The sequence below is a fragment of the Schistocerca piceifrons genome, chromosome 6, assembly GCF_021461385.2.
Source record: "Schistocerca piceifrons isolate TAMUIC-IGC-003096 chromosome 6, iqSchPice1.1, whole genome shotgun sequence".
Classification (NCBI taxonomy): Eukaryota; Metazoa; Arthropoda; class Insecta; order Orthoptera; family Acrididae; genus Schistocerca; species Schistocerca piceifrons.
In genome coordinates, this window is record NC_060143.1 from 425,746,875 (window position 1) to 425,766,554 (window position 19,680).

The window sequence follows — 19,680 nt, forward strand, 5'->3', positions numbered from 1 at the left end:
TGTGGTGAGGGATGCCTGTCCTGCCTCCAGGCAGGAGTCGATGGATGGATCTGTCTGCACAGGTATATTTTTAGGTTGTTTGGTTGGTTGGGGGAGGCCATCAGTCCCATCGGGTTAGGGAAGGAAGTCGGCCATGCCTCTTTCAAAGGAACCATCCTGGCATTTTCCTGAAGCGATTTACGGAAATCACGGAAAACCGGAATCAGGATGGCCGACTGGGATGAGCCATGGACATTTTTAAAGCACCGAGCAGAGGTACTCCAGTGGCACCAATGGTGCTGTCGAACTGGGGGTCTTAGAGAGCCCCTTTGTCATTTCATTCACTACATGTCAATATCACACCCCTCTGTGTGTACGTCACAGGAGAGCACGAAAAAGGAGGGATGAATAAGGTCATGAAGTGGCCGTGCAATTCTAGGCGCTGCAATCTGGCACCGCGAGACCGCTACGGTCGCAGGTTCGAATCCTCCCTCGGGCGTGGATGTGTGTGATGTCCTTAGGTTAGTTAGGTTTAACTAGTTCTAAGTTCTAGGGAACTAATGACCTCAGAAGTCGAGTCCCATAGTGCGCAGAGCTATTTGAACCATTTGAACCATGAATAAGGCCAAATACTCTTTTCTGCTTTGGATCACTTTCAAATTTCGTCGAATGGCCACGAACGGCCTGTAGTGGTTCCACCCTGTACATCAAAGCAAAACTTGCGATCACACTACACTTCAAAGGGATGATATCACATTCAATATGATTTCATCCCTGTGACGTCTTTAGAAACCGGCTGAACCGCCTGGGGAGTGTCAGCAGTGGCAAAGGTTGTCAAGAACTTCGTTCTGTTCTACATCGCACTGCAAGCTGCTGTTTTAGATCACTAAATTTGTGAAAAAGAATGTCCCTATGGAAGGATCCGTTTCATTGACGTCCTTTATATCATTCCTGATGCTTTCTTTCATCGATCCCGAGATTTTCACACTGTTCCTCATAAGCAGTACCTAACTGATTTGCTCGTCTATGGAGTTTGGTGGTCGGATGTTGCATTCGTGACTCCCTTTCGGAAAGGTCAATGTCCGTTGTAACTGATGGGAAGTCATCTAGTTAAATGTAAGTGGTATCTGTGTTACAGGTCTTCAGATGCTTTCAATCTATAAAAACGATTTAAGAGACAATCTGAGCAGCCCTCTTAGATTGAAGATGATCCTCTCTTTTACTATCTAGTAAAGTCATCAGAAGATACAACCGAAAAGCAAAGTGATTTAGACAAGATATCTGCACTGTGCAAAAAGTGATCCTAAACAATAAAAAATTTGAGTTCAGCCACTTCAGTTGTAACAAAATACCGCTAAATTTCTGTTATATTATACGTTGCTCAATTTTAAAAGTTGATAATTCAGTTAAATACTTAGAAATTACAATTGCGAACAATTTAGACTTGAACCATCACATGGAAAATGTTGTGGGGAAGGCGAACCAAAGACTGTGTTTTAATAGCAGAACACTCAGAATATGTAACTAAAGTTTTAAAGAGACGACCTAAGCTATACTTGTGTGTTCTCTTCTGGAGCACTGCTATTCAGTACGGTGTTACCATAAAGGATTGACGGAAACCATCAAAACAGTTCAAAGAAGAGCAGCTCGTTTTGTATTATTAAATAGGAGACAGAGTGTCACGGACATGATAAGCAAAGTTAGGTGGTACTCATGCGAGCCATTTTCACGAAATTTCAGTCACCGACTTTCTCCTCCGAATGTCAAAATATTTTTTTCACTTCCACCTCAATAAGGAAAAAAGACCATTGCAACAAAATAAGAGAAATCAGAGGTCACACAGAAAGATTTAGTTGCTCGTTTTTTCCCACGTGCTGTTCGAGTGTGAAATGTTCAAGAAAGTGGTTCCATGAGCCCTCTGACAAACACCTGAGCGTGAACTGCAGAGTAATCATGAAGATCTTGTAGTGAATGCCAAAGTATAGCAGGCCATGTGGGACTTGGACGCACTAGCTTCACACAAAAAGGAACCGCCAACAGCTTGTTGTTCATCTGTGGAAATCCACGGTAACACAAGCAATGTGGACGTAACGAGAGGGTCACTGCGAGGAGAAAGGGCAGTTTCTCTCCCTCACACCGCCTTTGTGCCCCCCCCCCCCCTGCTCTTACAACACTTTCAAATCTGTTACTATACTCCTCCACATGGGCGCATCTGCAGAAATTTTGTGCACCTGGGTGGGCGAGGACTCGACAGGGTCCATTCATTCACGAGACGCAGAATGTAGTGGTCTACTTCTGGGCATCAGCAGATTAAACCGGTAACGGTGCTGCAGGGTCGGTTAGCCAAAGTGCGAGGGGGTCTTTCAGTCTCTAATTTTACCCTAAAACTATGAGAATGCTCTGTGACTTCCATGCGCATAGAGATAGATCGTAAATTATACACTACGTTCGAGGTGCTAGAAATATGTAGAGTGCTGTCTGGTATACTTTGATGATGTATATGCTCAAGAAACAACAGTGAATGGACGTACTGCACAGTCATCTATCTACATTCGCAAAGATACTCGCAAAGTAGAAAATGGGTGGTTTAGCGATGATACTGAAACTGGGAAACATTGTTGCATCATTGGTCGGTGTTCAAATTACTGTAAAATTGCTAAAATTGTTCTCACTATCAACTGTGATGCTTATTATCACAGTACATTGATGGTGTCTTTTCCATCCCATCCGTCCACTGGTACGCTGTTGGTCATCACATAATGATTGACTGAAATCATTTGTTTGAGACAGAGAAAGAGTTTTGGTGGAGGGGCAACACCTTCTGGGGATGGCTAGCACCGAAACAGTGATCGCGTACATGACTACAATAAGAGGAATCAGTCGAAACGGAATGCAGAGCCATCAGCTATTCCGTCACTGTGGCAGATGAGTTTAAATGTAGAGGTCGTCAATCACCTTCGGACTGTAGTTTGGAAACGCCCTACAACGCCGCCAAACTCTTCAAGTTTCCATATGTTGTAACTGTCTTTTATTCAAAATCAGCCAGTGTGTGTGGTGTGTTATGGTAGCAGCAGTAACAACATGATTTACACCATGTGACGTCCAGTTTTCTGCTAGTGGCAATGGATCAGAATGTGTTAATGTCAGTTTAGAATCTGACACAGACCTCGAAGTCGTGGCGGAAAAACAAAATGTTTGGCAGTGTACAAAGTGTGTTACAGTAGAAAAAAATCAATGTTTCAAACAGCGGCACAGGGTCACACGGAGCGTCTCTTGCGACTCACAGTATAGTCTGTGGGATACGGTAATCCTCCTACAGTAAAGGTGATGAAACTTTAAAATGGTCCGCACAGTGGATGAATACCTGTATATTTGACAGGACTGTCACATGTGCTCGGTGACACCATGCATGCTGTATTTGTTTCGATATATGGGAGGAGAGAGATGTAGTAAAAATCATATCGAGTTCTCTATCGGATGAAGTTAGTGGAGCTTTCATAGTTCCTAATTTTTCTCTGTTGGGTGGTACAGAATAACGATGATAGCATGTTGGAGTGATAGAGGTGAATGGGTCCCGAAGGATGCAAATCTGCTTCGGACTGCAGTATCTGTATGTAGTTTGGAGAAGCACCACAATGCAGTAGCAATATCCTCGTCCTTCTCCAAGTTCCTGTATTGTCTTTTATACTACTCCGTGTTGCAGGGGCGGGCTTTGTTTGGCACTGACCTTAAACATGGTGCACAGTTGGCGGAGCTATGACAACATGTTGTCGTTTCCATCAAATGGTCAAAGCACAAACCTGTCACACTAACTCAGCTTAACCTGTTTCTACAGGTGTTGCAGAAGGTGGTAAATACAGCTTTCTGCGACTTGTAATCAGTTCCGACTTAAATTGGGACGCCCACATGTGCAAAGCTGGAGGGATGGTAGCTCAGAGTCTGAGGGGCAATTGCAAGATGCATATGGACTATCTAAAATTTTACTGTAGCAGACAGGTTCGATAAAGATGACTCGTTTCGAGATATGAGAGTGCCAGAAATATGATTCACTGGCGGCTGTAGTCCTTAAAGGACTTCTACATTGGATCCAATGCAGATATGTCGTCGAATAGAAAGACTTGATTCCAAATCCCAGACAGCATTTCAAGCAGATAGCGTAACACTAGAGAGCTGAAAAGCCTGTGTACATTTCTTACAACCTCAATCAGCACGCCATTTGCTGTTTGTGAGCCTTCTCAATCAACCTTCGGCTATATTCCAGTCGATATATCACCGCACTTTTGACATGCCATTGAGACAGAATGTGTTACAAATACTGGATAAATATCTAGCGGCAGTAATAGGGAGTTGAAAATACTGGTTTCATACCATGTTCCTTAGCCGAATCACTTTCTCAATTCGGTAATTTTATTACAAGGTTGCATCATCAGAGACGTGTAACGGTACTGTTGGTATGATAATATGCACTTCGGTGATCACTGTCTATATTCAGTGTCGCAGTATTTGTCTGGAAAAACCACTTCATTCGGAGTTAAAGCCGTACCTCGATTTATAAAGCTGGTACAGCTTTTAACATGGATACTTGTGTGCACCTGTAGAACCAAAACCGCTTGTGATAGTAATATGGTCGTGTTTTTTTACGTATAGCAGTTTGTAAGACGATTACGCTTCCCTTTCTAAGACACAGTGCTAGCACTCGCAGGAAAAAGTTATGAGACATGTCCACCCATCGCTGATTTTTTCTCAGTATTGTTTCGCTTGCGCGAAAAACTTATGAGACATGTCCACACCATAGCTGATTTTCAGTCAGTATTACTTCGTATCGGCAGCAATCAGTTATTCGCAGAGTATTATACTTAGTAGTAGGGATGTGCGATAGGTTCGCCTTGAGCATCATGCTTATAATGTATGAGTGTGTAGGGAAGCAGCCTACTCACGCTGTTGTAAATTCACATCAGTTTCCATTATGTGCCAGCCAGTCTGCTGTAACTAGCTCTGACGTCATAAATGTTGCGCAATACTTTAAAAATCAAGCAAAGAACCTAAAACTTTTCTAGTATGTCAGAAATAATACTAAATTAATGTGTGTTAAATATCAGTTCGATAACTTCAGCCATTTCCGAGATTTGGACGTTTTTCTGGAAAAATCATTGGCGCAACAGAAAAGAGCTAGAGACTTCAAAATTTATATTTAGATTCATCTTTCATAATGATTTAATAATAACAGTACTTTGGATTTCACAAATTAAGACTTTAGTGGAAATTCATGATTTTCTGGTTTTCGTCTCAAAACTGAAGGAAGCAAGATAGATTAAGTAGGTTAGTAAATAAGGCTAGGATGTTTAGATTTAAATAGGTTGGAGGTCCGCTATGATTATGAAGATGTGTAAAGTTTCTTTTTAATACCTATAAAATTATAGCGATAGCGGATCTCAACAGGGCCAGTTCAGAGTTCATCTAGTGCGTGCAGGGCAATTAAATTAATTCTCTCGCCTAAAGTATTTAACTTAGCCACGTCAAAATTTTATTATCAATACTTACCTGCGTGCTGAATGCACGTTTAAATTAAGAGATTCTTCGGCCATCAGCCAAAGAAGCTATAAATTATTATGTAACTTGAAGTGGTGCGTTACTAGCCCAGCGGCTAGTCGGGATAGCGGATTTGATCAGGCGTTCCCTCAGCCGTCCGCACCGCGGCTTTATATATAAGAACACTGCGCGAGGAAGCAAGGCCCCAGTTCTCTCCAGACGCTGAATGACACGCCATCTGTGTCGGTAGTCGCATCGCATCAGTGTATCTGCTACAAACAGCCTCGGGTGCCGTATTAAGTTACTAGAGATACGCGGAACCATGAGAACATTTCATGTGAAGTGTTAATTCTGGAATGATTTTCATTAACTAGCTTCAGTTTGCGTATTGTCGTATTTTCACGTGCCGTCGCGGGACAGACATTCTACCAAATATTTAGCGTGGCGTTTGATGAAATATTTTCATCAAATTATGGCGAGCATTCTGTTTAACATTTGATTCGGACATTTATAGTTGCATCAGCGCATTAGACTCTGAACTGTTTCTGTTTGTTAGGTTGTAGGGATACTTGTGTTGTTTATCAGTGAATTTCAGAATATACTCAACTATTTTGGAAAACCGTTTTTGATTAGAAATCCCGGACAATCTCCTAATTCCTCAGAGCTATAAGCTGCAGCTATAAGAACATTCTCAGGTAAAGTGGGCACTAGGATATCTATTTACTGGCTCCAAGTTTTATTAAATCACTTTCTGGGGGTCACGGAGTAAATAGAGAGCCAGTGTTGAGAACGGCAAAAGACAGCAATAACAACATTCTAAAAGCTAGAAACTGATTCAACACGCAAGCATATATCCAGCAATAGATTAATTACTCTTTTTACAAACTTATACGCATCCGCCGCCCCACAAGTGTGTGTTCCGACATATGCAAAGGGACTGGCTATGATCAGTCGTAAAGAAGTTATGGATTTGATGTGGAATACTGTGATAGCAAGGGGGAAAGTATGTCAAGTCATAAGAATGTTACAGATATTTCCAGAGATACAGCCATCAGCAGGGTGTATTTTCGATACTTTGCTCATTGTCGAATATCGTACAATTGAGACCACGATGGTAATATTTAATTGTAAGAACAGTGATAAAATATATATGTGGCTGGTTTCCTAGAAAGATTCTGTGCCGGCCGCTATGGCCGAGTGGTTTAGGTGCTTCAGGCTGGAACCGCACTGCTGCTACAGTCGCGGGTTCGAATTCTGCCTCGGGTGTGGATGTGTGTGATATCCTTAGGTTAGTTAGGTTTAAGCAGTTCTAAATCTAGAAGACTGGTGACCTCAGATGTTAAGTCTCATAATGCTTAGAGCCATATGAGCCATTTGAAGATTCTGTCTGCACTGGTGACCTGTAGTGGGAATGATTCACGTTTCCAGCTAACGGCAAGAGCTGTCAGAATGGAGAGGCCTGTTGGGATGCAGGAATGTAGCTGACTTAACCATTGCGTCCTCTAGACGGCCGAATAGCGGACTAATATTTAGTATGTGTTGGATAGCTTTCGTGAATGCGTGGAAATTTGAGAAGATTCAATAAGGATATTATTCCCTCCCACGTAAATTGTCTGGTTGACTGCTTCTACACATTTTGCACCTTTATTTAGTTGAGAGAACGATTGTAGTGTGCACATGTAGCAGTTGAAAGACGGGTAGAAGACACATTTGCTGGCTCTCTAGACATGAGAAACACCTTACTTGACTTTGTAAATTATGGGGATGATTTGGAATCTGTTACATCACCGACATCGGTTTTCATGAGTGAAAATTTCAGATTCCTCTATTTTTTCCAAGTTTTCACGTAAAGGTCTCTGCGGATGAGATAAGTTTCTAGTTAGTGGCTTACAGCACGCTCCACCTTGCTAAAGTTTCGTGTTTCTAGAGAAATAACTTCCATTCCAAATCTTTGGAATTATGTTACACGAGCGATACTGCTATGCAAATGATATTGCTGTGGTGTCACCGCCAGACACCACACTTGCTAGGTGGTAGCCTTCAAATCGGCCGCGGTCCATTAGTATACGCCGGACCCGCGTGTCGCCACTGTCAGTGATAGCAGACCGAGCGTCACCACACGGCAGGTCTAGGGAGACGTACTAGCACTCGCCCCAGTTGTACAGCCGACGTTGCTAAGAAAGGTTCACTGAGAATTACGCTCTCATTTGCCGAGACGATAGTTAGCATAGCCTTCAGCTAAGTCAATTGCTACGACCTAGCAAGGCGCCGTATTCAATTGATATTGAGATTCTATTAATGTATCATCAAGAGCGATGTTCTACAAATGTGGATTAAAGTTAAGTATTCCAGAAGCTACGTACTTTTCTTTATAGCATTCATAACGTATCCTGTTTCAGACCTCACGCCAGCGTGCGTGAGTTTAAGTGCGTGCCTTTCGGCTTCCTCTCATTGTGTCTAGGCTGTCTTGCCTAGACACAACAATTGCTATGTGCTAGACATCGAGAAGTATCGCGTAAATGGTATAATATTCTGGCAAACAATGTGAAAATACATGTGTTCTTGTACTCCCAGAGTCTGAAGATTGGTGTAGAAAACAAGCAAGGAAGTAGGTTGGGACGAGATACGATTAGGCCTTTGTGCCAAGGGGAACCGACCCAGACTTTGTACAACAGTTTGGAGAGTGAATTTGGTCCGCCGATTGCGCTCTGGTCACGCATTGGAAGCTGATGACTTGCGACCATCAGCTGGGTGAAAATATCTAGAGCTGCGAGGAGTATATACGATGCTGTCTGTCTTTGTGGTATATGCACAAGTGTCTGGCGGTCGATAGTTATATGAATGATGCAAAAAGGGCGATTTTGTATGGCGCAGGATACGAATTGTATGTTTACTACATCGACACCATACGAGGTGATATATTGCTGGGTTGGAGATCTGTTTCACGATCTAATATTCAAGCTTCCATCCTGTGGCAGAGCAGTGTAATTGAGTAAGAGTCTTTCTGTATTTGACGATCTGTAGGCCACTTTGCAGGGTTTAACTGTCAGTGCAATATGGCGATCTGTACAAAATAGTTTTTTACCACTGAAAGTCTCGTCTGCAGAAATCAAAAAAAGGTGGACAGTGCTTACACACCGGTGGCATTAGTAATTTGGTGGGTAAATTCAGTAAGAGCCAATCATAATGCTCAATTCATTCACCAGACATCCTTTGTTCCGGGACATAGAAGCCTCTACATAACGGTATGTACATTTGCGTTTCGGAGATGTTTGTTGAAAACAGGACTTAACCATTTCCATGAAGGGTAATACGTGATGGACGGGGTGCCATGTTAGGACCATTAGGAGGAATGCATTCGGCGTTATTCTGCGCTATTTTAGTTACCAGGTTCTGTTAGAACAAGGATTTCCATGCAGACGAGCTGAGACATCACGAAAACTCGGTCGTTTGCTGCCGCAGCCCATCAACGCCAAATTTCTCCTCACTGTTCTAATGGAAATTTCCTCATATGTTCCACAGCGAGCCCTGCAGTTACTTCGCGCAGTGTTGTTTGTCTGCTAGCACTGACGACTTTACGCAAACACCGCTGGGCTCAGTCGTTAAGTGAAGGCAGTCGGCCACTGCATTGTCTGTGATGACAGGTAATGCCTGAAATCTAGTATGCTCGGCGCACTCTTGAACTGAGGATCTCGGAATATTGATTTCCGTAACGATTTCCGAAATGGACTGTTCCATGCATCTAGCTCGAACTACCGTTCCATGTTTAAGGTCTGTTAGTCCTCGTCGTGCGGCCATAATCACGTAGGAAACCTATTCACTTGGTTCACATGAGTACAAATGACAACTCTGCCAATTCACTGCCCTTTTATACCTTGTGTGCGCGATACTGCAGTCATCGGTATATGCGGGGTATCGCTATCCCATGACCTTTTTTCTTTCATGTCAGTGTAGTTCACTGATTGTTTCAATAACTAACACTTTTCTTTCGCTTTATCCCGCATTGGGCGCAGGGTCGGCCTGGTTAAGTACGGATTTGGCATGGTCAAGTTAAGGGGTGGCCGGATGCCCTTCCTGCCGCCACCTCATACCCCCCGTGACGGAATTAGTGTACCCCAGCTGTCTGCGTCTAGCGTAAATCGTGAAAATAGTGTGACTGTGTTTCAAATGTCTGCGAGTCGTGTAACTGAGGCGGGACGTGGGGACCAGCCCGGTATTCACCTAGTAGGATGTGGAAAACTGCCTAAAAACCACATCCAGGCTGGCCGGCACACCGTCCGCCGTCGTTAATCCGCGGAGCGGATTCGATCCGGGGCCAGCGCTCCTACCCGAGTCAAGAAAGCAGCGCGTTAGCGCTCTCGGCTATCCTGGTGAGTCTTTCAATAACTAACACTCACAGCTGTTAAAACATGTGATATTACAAAGGGAGGCCACGACCTTGGGATCACAGATTTGCCTCAAACTTTGTACATCTTTAGTAGGCCTTTAAATCAACATAATGTGCAAGTAGTAACGTGCATTACTCTGCAATTCCGCAAGAGAAGTTTTACATATCTGTTATGTAACAGATGTATTTGTTCGAAGATACCGAGCCTAAGAAGTCATTGCGCTCAAGTGATTAGAGTAAGCGCTAAGCGAGATGCTCGGAGACGAGGCGACGGTTCAAATATCGCTAATACCTACTTTTTAATCTATATTTTTCTCTTCGCTGGTCACACTATTCAATTTGTGTGACACTTGGGAGGCAATATAATAAAAAAACCACGTCCATTTACATGAAGCTTTAGTGAACTTTATAAATTATTTGACTACTTAGTACTTGTAATTAAGTTTTCAAGGACGAGTGATAGGCTTGGAAAACCCAACTCAGACCTCGATAAATAATGATTCAAATGACGTTGTTCACAATCAGTAACACAGTTAAGTCATAATGTGCCAGACCACAAGAGTAATGTACAGTTACTCATCGTATGTGCTCTCAACATTACACACTACATGACAGTATTTGTCACACAACACGGAGAACATAAATTGAAACTTCTTGCAAATACACGTGGTTTTTTTTCCTTCTATTACCTCTCAAATGCAATACAAATTAAATAATTTGACCAGTAATGAAAAAATAGATTAATAACTGAGTTCGAGAGAGAGTTGAACCGTCGTTTCATAAACGCTTTTCTTACGAAGCTCGGGAGCTAACAACCTTTTATTCTCTTTGTTAGTTATTGTTCGTTGGATTTGTTCAGGGCCGACATCCCATGACACCCCCTCGAGTTCACAGTTGATCCATTCACTCAGTTTTTATTACAGAGGGCAGCTAACCCTTTGAACATACATGGATTCTTTTTGTTTTGTTTTCTTCTTTTTTACTTCCCTTCATTTTGTTCGGTGTCATTCGTTGCGTTCGGTCCAGGAGGACGTCGCATGACATCAGTTCAGTTGATTGTTGTTTCCTTTACTCGGGTTTGTACTACTGAGGGCAACCAGCCCTCTGACCGAACACGCTGAGCTACCGTGCAGACTCCACTTGACCACCCTAAATTCTTATCATCCGGTACGTAGGCGCAGACTCATTAGCCACATAATAGATGCGTAAAACCTCTCCTGCGATTTTCTCGGAATTGCCAGACTAGTGCACGTTACTGATGATGATGAGGTCCCATACTCCGAGGAGCGTAGGGGACGATGCGAGAGACCCGCACCGCCGTACTGGGCAAGGTCCTAGCGGAGGTGGTTTGCCATTGCCTTCCTCCGACCGTAATGGGGATGAATGATGATGATGATGAAGATGAAGACTACACCACAACACCCAGTCATCGCCAGGCCAGAAAAATCCCTGACCCGGAACCCCGTGCACGGGAAGCGAGAGCGCTACCACAAGACCACGAGCTGCAGGCAACACCTTACTACCTGCACGTTAAGTTGTTTTTAGGCCTGCTAGAGGTGTACAAAGTTTAAAGTAAGCCTGTGATCCCAACGTCGTGGCCTCCCCTTGTTAGTATAGCAAATACTGAGGATCAACTGTCACACATTTGCAGTTATAAATAAATGCCATAAAAGGTAATGTATCATCATTGTAGTAAACTACAGTTAGATACTGCAAGTTACAATATTAAAAGCTGTAATGAGCTTTTGTTCTAGGGCACTCGCTTTTCTAAACGTTGTCGGCTACATACCTGTAGTGAGATAGGGAAGAGCTATGATCGGTAATTCGTCAAACCTGTTTTCGGCGAAGTAAGACAACGTGAATAATGGAAATATGTGAAAGAATATATCGTAAAGAAAATAAAAAACTGGCATCTTCTTCATCCATCTACGTCTTTCTTTCGAATTGATTCATGATAAAGTTAATCAAATGAACCACATGTTTTAGTGGGTCCCCACCCATACCTCAGTGGTGATCCATTATTGATTACCACTAGTGTCTGCCGCTTGAAGGTGGGAACGCCAATTCCGCGAGCAGCCGCGTCACGACGCCCCGTAGGTGGCGTTGCGCGTCACCAGGGAAACGCTAGCCCCTGCCGACGCACTTTGGTGGGAACATACGATTTGAAGGGCAAGGGTACAAGTAGTACAAGTACTTGCTGAACCATACTGAGTAAATGACTGCCAAAATTAAATGGCTATTTATAAAGTATGTGAATCACTATCGAAATATCAGCTATTTTTTTCCTAATGGTCAGTTTGTGTGCAGTTGTAGCTATGGTTAGAGACTGTAGTGCCCCTGCATTATTTTGTATGATATCTTAAAAACACTTATACTCCTTGCGTCTCAAAACTTTTTTGACTACAACAGGTACAATTGCAAAAATGTTTTATTTACTGTGCTATATTTTGCGGATGTGTTGGTACAACATCATGATATACTTAATACAATACATGATCATTATAAAACAAGGATTTATGAGTAATTAAAGCGAAATTAATAAAACAACCTCAAGATGAATGGGTATAAAGCTGAAAGTTATCTGAATGAATAAAAATATAGTGAAGGTTATCTAAATAAATAAAAATATCAACTGAAGCACTCTGTTTCTGTAAACCTGAGCTGTGATAATAAATGAACTGTCGATTTAAACCTATGCTGTCGTAATGTGAAAGACAATCTGCATTGTAAAAGTAATTAATTGTAGTAATGAAAAGGAAAGTCTTTCATACTGTAAAAGTTAGCAATCCGGCTGCAAGAATTTTGAACAGTATAAACTGCCTGAATAATTAACTTGGACATGAAACCTAGAGTAATTGGCTTTCCAAAATTTGATCACAAAATCAGTCTCTAAATAACGTAAGTTGGCCCTGATTGAATAAATAAAAAAAATCATAATTTTTTCTTCTTACCTCTGTTCTACGCAAATCTCGATAACGCGTTGCAATACTGTTCTGCCTCGCGCGACGCTATGCTGAAGCTGCATATTACTGTATCTACACAAAGACACTCGAGAGGTGTAATGAGTTTTCTGTTAATTGCAAGTCGAACTGTTTATCAAACATACTTGGTTGGATGGTCCGTTAAAAAGAATTGTAAGAGAAAGGTTGGTAAGGAAATGAAATATGCGCATAAATGACACTACAGTGTTTTTTTGTATATTGAGAAAAAGTGCTCAAGGCAGATTTTAAATTTAATGAACTTCTCAACATCCAAACAATACACTTTCCTATCTCTCAAAACTAACAAATTTCAGTACAATAACCAAGTTAGTTCGATGGCGTAGCAATAGTGAAAAAAAAGTAATATCATTATTGTATTTACCTGACATTCCATTAGTTTTCTTTCTTCACAAATCAGTCTCATAATCATGTCGATTGAACAAAATGATAAATACAGACATTAAATCTGAATCATAATATTACCATAGCTTCCTCACTTGCCTAACTCTAACACAGCTGAACTTCGACAGTTCTCTCTACCCAAGCTAAACATTGTCTGCTTCCACTACGCCCTCGCACAGCTCAAAGATGTTACCGTAGCTTAACTTCTGCGATACAGCTTACAACATCGCTGCTCGCTCACAATCGATTCAGATACCAAAATTATACATGACGCCTATCAAAGCAAATAAAATTAAAATACCAAAACGAAAATATAGTGGCGTTCTTCCAACATATACAAGACATTATTCATAGTAACTTTCTATAATCCCCTCACAGTCAGTGTCCGTAGAACCATATTCATTTCCCTCTGTTCCCTCTGTCGTATCTCTTCAAGAATGGCCTTCCTGTGCAACACTCGTGATGCTGCACCTTTGTGTTGTACATTTTTCAGTCTTCCTCATCTTCTTATTTGAGCACATTCTTTTTTTTCTCCACTCCCTCTTCTTACACCCATGTTAGCAACAGTCTAGGAATGGTATATACCGCTACAGAACAAGTGTGAAAGTGGAGGGACGTAGTTTTTCGTCTCCTGGAAATTTTTCCATTTCAACTTGATGGAAAGACCACAGAAGATGATTTGATAGGGTACCAATACTAGGTCTCTTAAAATCTGCTCTATTAACTCATGATCACGGTTTAGTGAATACTAGAACTACACTGTTAGAGGATTTTCTTTACTGATTCAGATTCGCGTGGTCTTCCTCCGCTGTACGCTGTTGCCTCCTGTGTCGATAGTAATTCTGTCGTTTGCTATGGCATCCAAGGATTTCATTGAGATGAAGTTTTCTATTTTCATTTTCATTATGGAAACATTTCCGCTGACCTGTGTCACTGCTTCCATCCCGTCTTGATAAATCAATACATGTTTGAAGTGTTTCTTCGCCTTTTCAGAGAGACCGAAATCTTATCACGTTATATATATGGCCACGATCAAGAAACTTATGATCTGTTGTGTCAGTAGGCTGATCTTGCCTCAAGATGAACAAGAGATATTTCAAAATATAGTCTATTTAAACAAGCATTAAATATTACTATAAGTACACACTATAGCACACACTTTTGGCTACTGCTGTACTTTCAGAAAAATGGGTACCTGAACCTTCACTAAAGATGGCAGTAATTCTCTTTCTGTCTGCCATTGCATTTACACTAGTTATATCCGAAATGCAGTCCAGGCATTGTCTTAGGACCTAAACATTTTCGTCAGAGTGTGCGGCCCTATGCGGAAAATCGCTTTTAATTTTTACTTAGAATAGATAGATACTTAGCTTTCCAAACGTGCATTTAGATCATTTTCTTGTGAAATGTCACTTGTACCACCTGTATTCTCGGTCCCTCGTTGCATATAAACAATATTTGACGGCGTCGTGCAGCGCCCTATACTGCAGTGCAGTTCCGCTCAGTACAACTAACCTTTATACTTTAGAATGTTATTGTTATCTTAGAAAGTGGACTGATTGTTGGCAACAAACTCCATAAGGCTGCTATTACGAGAAGCAACTGTGCACATAATATCAATATGTTTCTCAAAATTCGCTCATTTTGGAAAGTGTGAAGCTCTAGTTAGAATGTCACTAGAGAAAGGGGGAGAGATAGGAGTCGTTGTAAGCAGTTTTGAATTTTGAAAGCAGTTCTTACAAAGAGATCGGATTTCTGAGCAGGTGCTTCTTTTGCTGTTTGCAGGTACATTCATTTTGAACGTGACAGCAGTGGACAACGACGATCCATACGAGGAAAGCAATGCGAGGATAAAGTACTCGATTGAGAAGAACGCTGTAGATGAACGCACAGGATCCGCTATTTTTGGAATCGACTCCGACACTGGAGAAATAGCGACAGCCATTTGTTGTCTCGACCGAGAGCGTACACCGAGCTACACAATCCAGATTATTGCTACAGATGGGAGCGGGCTAGAAGGTAAGAGCAAACACTATATCACACATGCATGGCTAAAGACACAATTCACTTGACTGTATGGTTCAGAAACTTATTCATTAGTTTTGACATACTGTGATCCAGTGGATTATTGTTTTGCTTTATAAGTGCAACTGCCAAGCTATTTTTCATGATTTAGTTATTGTGGCCTTAGTGAGTGGATCAAGCGCATGGTTATTCAGTTGCGTTTTTCTTACATATTCCCTTGTAAAATTAGCTTATCTGCAAACACCATAGCGGTGTCCTACTAACGATCGCTTTGTTCTCCCAAACTGGAAATGAACAAATTCGGCGATCGAACTGATGGCCATCTTCAGGAGAATACTCTGCTACTGCTACTGCTGCTGCTTAGTCCCGCTGAGAGCTCATACGAAGGCTGCAAATCGGTGTCCTATATAGGCTTCCGTACCGTACACGGCGCATACGTCGCCCACCATATTTGCTGCCCTCCAGGAATTGCTATCATACGTGCAATTTCTTGGGTTAAACTGTCCGCGTCGGAAATGGCATATGCCCTGCATACCATAGTCCTAAGGACGTCACTGCGTTGGTATGGTGGATGGCAACTCTTAGCATACAGATACTGATCAGTGTGCTTCGGCTTTCAGTGAACACTCTAGTCCCAGAGAACCATCTGGTTTTCTGTAAACCATAACGTCCAAGAATGGAAGCATCGCATCACTTTTAACCTCCATTGTAAATTTAATGCTGGGATGAAGACAGTAGAAGTCGTCCAAAAATCAGTTGAAAGCATCACGTCCATGTGGCCAGACAAAAAAGGTATCATCTACATACCTCCAAAAGCACGTTGGTTGCAAAGTCGAGGTCCTCAGTGCAATATCTTCGAACTCCTCCATAAATAAATTGACGTCTATGGGTATAAAGGACTACCGATAGCCACTCCGTCATTCTGTTAAAAAATGTTGCAGGTAAATGAAAAATACGGGTGTCAGCAAACGACGACAAAGCTTCACCAACTCTTCATCCAGCTTTTCCCGAATCAAACTCAGGGATTCTTCCGGAGTGGCACGTGTAAATAGAGGTACCAAATCAAAACTCACTAACAAATCCGAAGGATCCAGCCTCAAAGATTCCAGTCGCCGAATAAACTCCAGCAGATTGGAAATATGGTGTTAACTCTTGCCAACATATGGACAGAGAACAGATATTAAATACTTCGACAGGTAAAAAAGTGGGTGCACCCAAATTACTAACAACTGTGCGTAGAGGAGCCCCTTCCTTATGTAACTTAGGCAGACCATACAACCTGGACGGAACGGCAGCACCAGGATAAAATTTCTTACTTAAGTCTTCGGACAACGAGCTCTTTTTCAACAGCGAAAGTGTCTTACGCTTAATATTTTCTTTGTAGTCACTAGACAGTCTTCTGTGAGCCGGATCGTTGAGTAGTAAATCCATTTCAAGTTCGTAATCATCCCCTGTCAGTACAACCGTGGCATTCGCCTTGTCAGCTGGTAAAACTACTACTTCATCATCATTCGGGGGAACGAATGACTCTCTCTCTGCAGAAGTGATCGTATCCCGCAGCGGTAGAGCCGGACGTAACGTGTGGGACACTTCTTGCCTTATTTCTTCCACCTGGTCTTCAGGGAGGCATTGTCCTGCTTGTTCTACAGAGAAAATATAATCTGTGACAGGAAGTCTCTTTGCAGTGCGAGCAAAATTTGAACCTTTCTCCAACATCGCCACTGCGGGCCCATCCAACCCCTAACTAGAACGTTTAGCCACAATTCGTATACGTTTATGCCCTTCTGATGCTGTAGGACGATAAAGAAACCGTTCAAATTTGGAAGACGAACGCTACAGCTGCCGCTGAGGGTCGCTGAGAACTGACTCGTACATATTCTCCTGTTTGTCTTGACCTATTTTATCTTTCGTGCTTCTGTGGATATGTTTCATGACCATATGCCACGAAGGATGTGATCTCCATCTTCCTTCTTTATATTTTGTGAAGCAAGACGTTTTCTCTTCGCCATTAAAAACTCAGTTTGAGTTCCGGTGTTAATGGTCACGACTTTCTTTCTATGAGTTAACATCAGTGCTGGTTTAAGACTCAAGCACCACAAGCGACCCTTTGAAACTCCAAGTTGAGAGGTGCAACATTTGTATACAGGGTGTGTCATAAGTAGCACCAAAAGCTGACATGGACGGAAAAATATTATAACAGAAAGAAAAAGTCCGATAAACATGTATCCGCGAACGAACCCATTGCGAGATAATTGTCAATAAATGGTTACGATCTGCCTCTGACTTCAGTGTGAAATATTATTCTAGTCAATATAAACCAGTCACGGCCGTTTATCATGTGCCAATATGCTACAGCACACTGTAACTATCGCACTAAAATGATGCCATTTCTCTTAGAATGTGGACAGGGAATCCCACTAAAATTACGTAATTTCTCTTCTGATGTGGTCTGTTACGCAAATAAATTGGACGAAAACATGTTCTGTGGCGCTCTCTCCACGAAAACTAGAATCCAGTGTCGAGTGCTGAGATGATGGTCAGCCACATTATGATCAATTCAGAGAAGAGACGCAGCTGTCTGTTTTCGACTGTGTTCGCTCTGATGTGACGTCATCCCTTCTTGCACCAGGTCATACGTGTAACGTATTATGCAAGCACAGAATATGAGGATTCGTGAGAATTGGTTGACGTAGTGGCGTCATCGCCGATTGGTTAAGCACACTGACTGGTTATTTCTTGGCTCGGTCTCGATTCCTGTTGCTACACAATTAGTTTTCATTTTATTTTATTCCTCGCAATTCTAAATGATTAATTATAAAATTCAAACGTATTTAAACAGTTCAGTACATATAGGTAAAATTAACGTACTCAATTTAGTTACAATTACAACCCTTGTTAGCCAAAAGGTCCTTGTAAGTCAAAGAGGGTAATTAAAAAAGAGAGTACATGGGGAAATTTAGTATGAAGATGTTTTCTGTAGATGATCTACTAAGGAATCCCATTACCAGAAAATCTTTGGATGAGAAAGTGAGATTTAAAGAGTTACTTAGATCTATTCAAATCAAGTAAACCTAACAGGAGGCCGTCAAACGAGGCTCGCCGATTTGACTCACACTATGTGAGTAGGAGCAAACCAGGTCGGACTATAGGAAAACGTAAAACACTCTCTACAGATTCATACGTGTGGTCTAGAACACTGACTGGCAATTTGTCGGCTTGGATTCAGCTCTCATTACAGCTATATTTTTTCATTTTATGTTATTTCTAACAGTGTAAAATGATTATTCATAAAATTTAAATATGTTTAAACAGTTCAGTTTATACACTAAAATTAATATATTCAATTAAGTTATAATTACTATCCTTGTAAGTCAAAAGGAAATCACATTATAGCACGGTTGTAAAGTTTTGCATAATATGTTTGAAATATATTTGAAATTTAAACTTTCCAAGTAAGTGCACATCTAATTAGACTCATATTCCACCAAAACCTAAGAAGAAATACAGTACTGATTCAATGTATTACATGTGACAGTTTACTGTACACTTGTACGGGTCGTACCTGTTAAATGAGATGTTTCACATGTCGTCCTCACATATGGAAGAAATACTCCACCCATCTCTTCAGTGAGTTACGAATTATTTCAAACAACTCCGGATCATCTACATCCATACTCCGCAAGCCACCTGACGGTGTGTGGCGGAGGGTACCTTGAGTACCTCTATCGGTTCTCCCTTCTATTCCAGTCTCGTATTGTTCGTGGACAGAAAGATTGTCGGTATGCCTCTGTGTGGGCTCTAATCTCTCTGATTTTATCGTCATGGTCTCTTCGCGATATATTTGTAGGAGGGAGCAATATACTGCTTGACTCCTTGGTGAAGGTACACTAATGGCCATTAAAATTGCTACATCAGGAAGAAATGCAGATGATAAACAGATATTCATTGAACAAATATATTATACTGGAACTGACATGTGATTACATTTTTACGCAGTTTGGGTGCATAGATCCAGAGAAATCAGTACCCAGAACAACCACCTCTGGCTGTAATAACGGCCTTGATACGCCTGGGCATTGAGTCAAACAGAGCTTGGATGGCGTGTACAGGTACAGATGTCCATGCAGCTTCAACACGATACCACAGTTCATCAAGAGAAGTGACTGGCGCATTGTGACGAACCAGTTGCTCGGCCACCATTGACCAGACGTTTTCAAGTGGTGAGAGATCTGGAGAATGTGCTGACCAGGGCACCAGTCGAACATTTTCTGTATCCAGAGAGACCCGTACAGGACATGCAACATGCGGTCGTACATTATCCTGCTGAAATGTAGAGTTTCGCAGGGATCGATTGAAGGGTAGAGCCACGGGTCGTAA

General features: G+C 41.8%; 1 protein-coding gene across 1 annotated transcript in view; it reads left to right on the forward strand.

Annotated features, from left to right (window-relative positions):
• LOC124803361 (neural-cadherin-like) overlaps positions 1 to 19,680 on the forward strand; it is a 333,705-nt gene that overhangs the window by 128,775 nt on the left and 185,250 nt on the right. Inside the window, 1 exon segment of the mRNA XM_047264547.1 lies at positions 15,064 to 15,297. Coding sequence (XP_047120503.1) covers positions 15,064 to 15,297 — 234 coding nt within the window.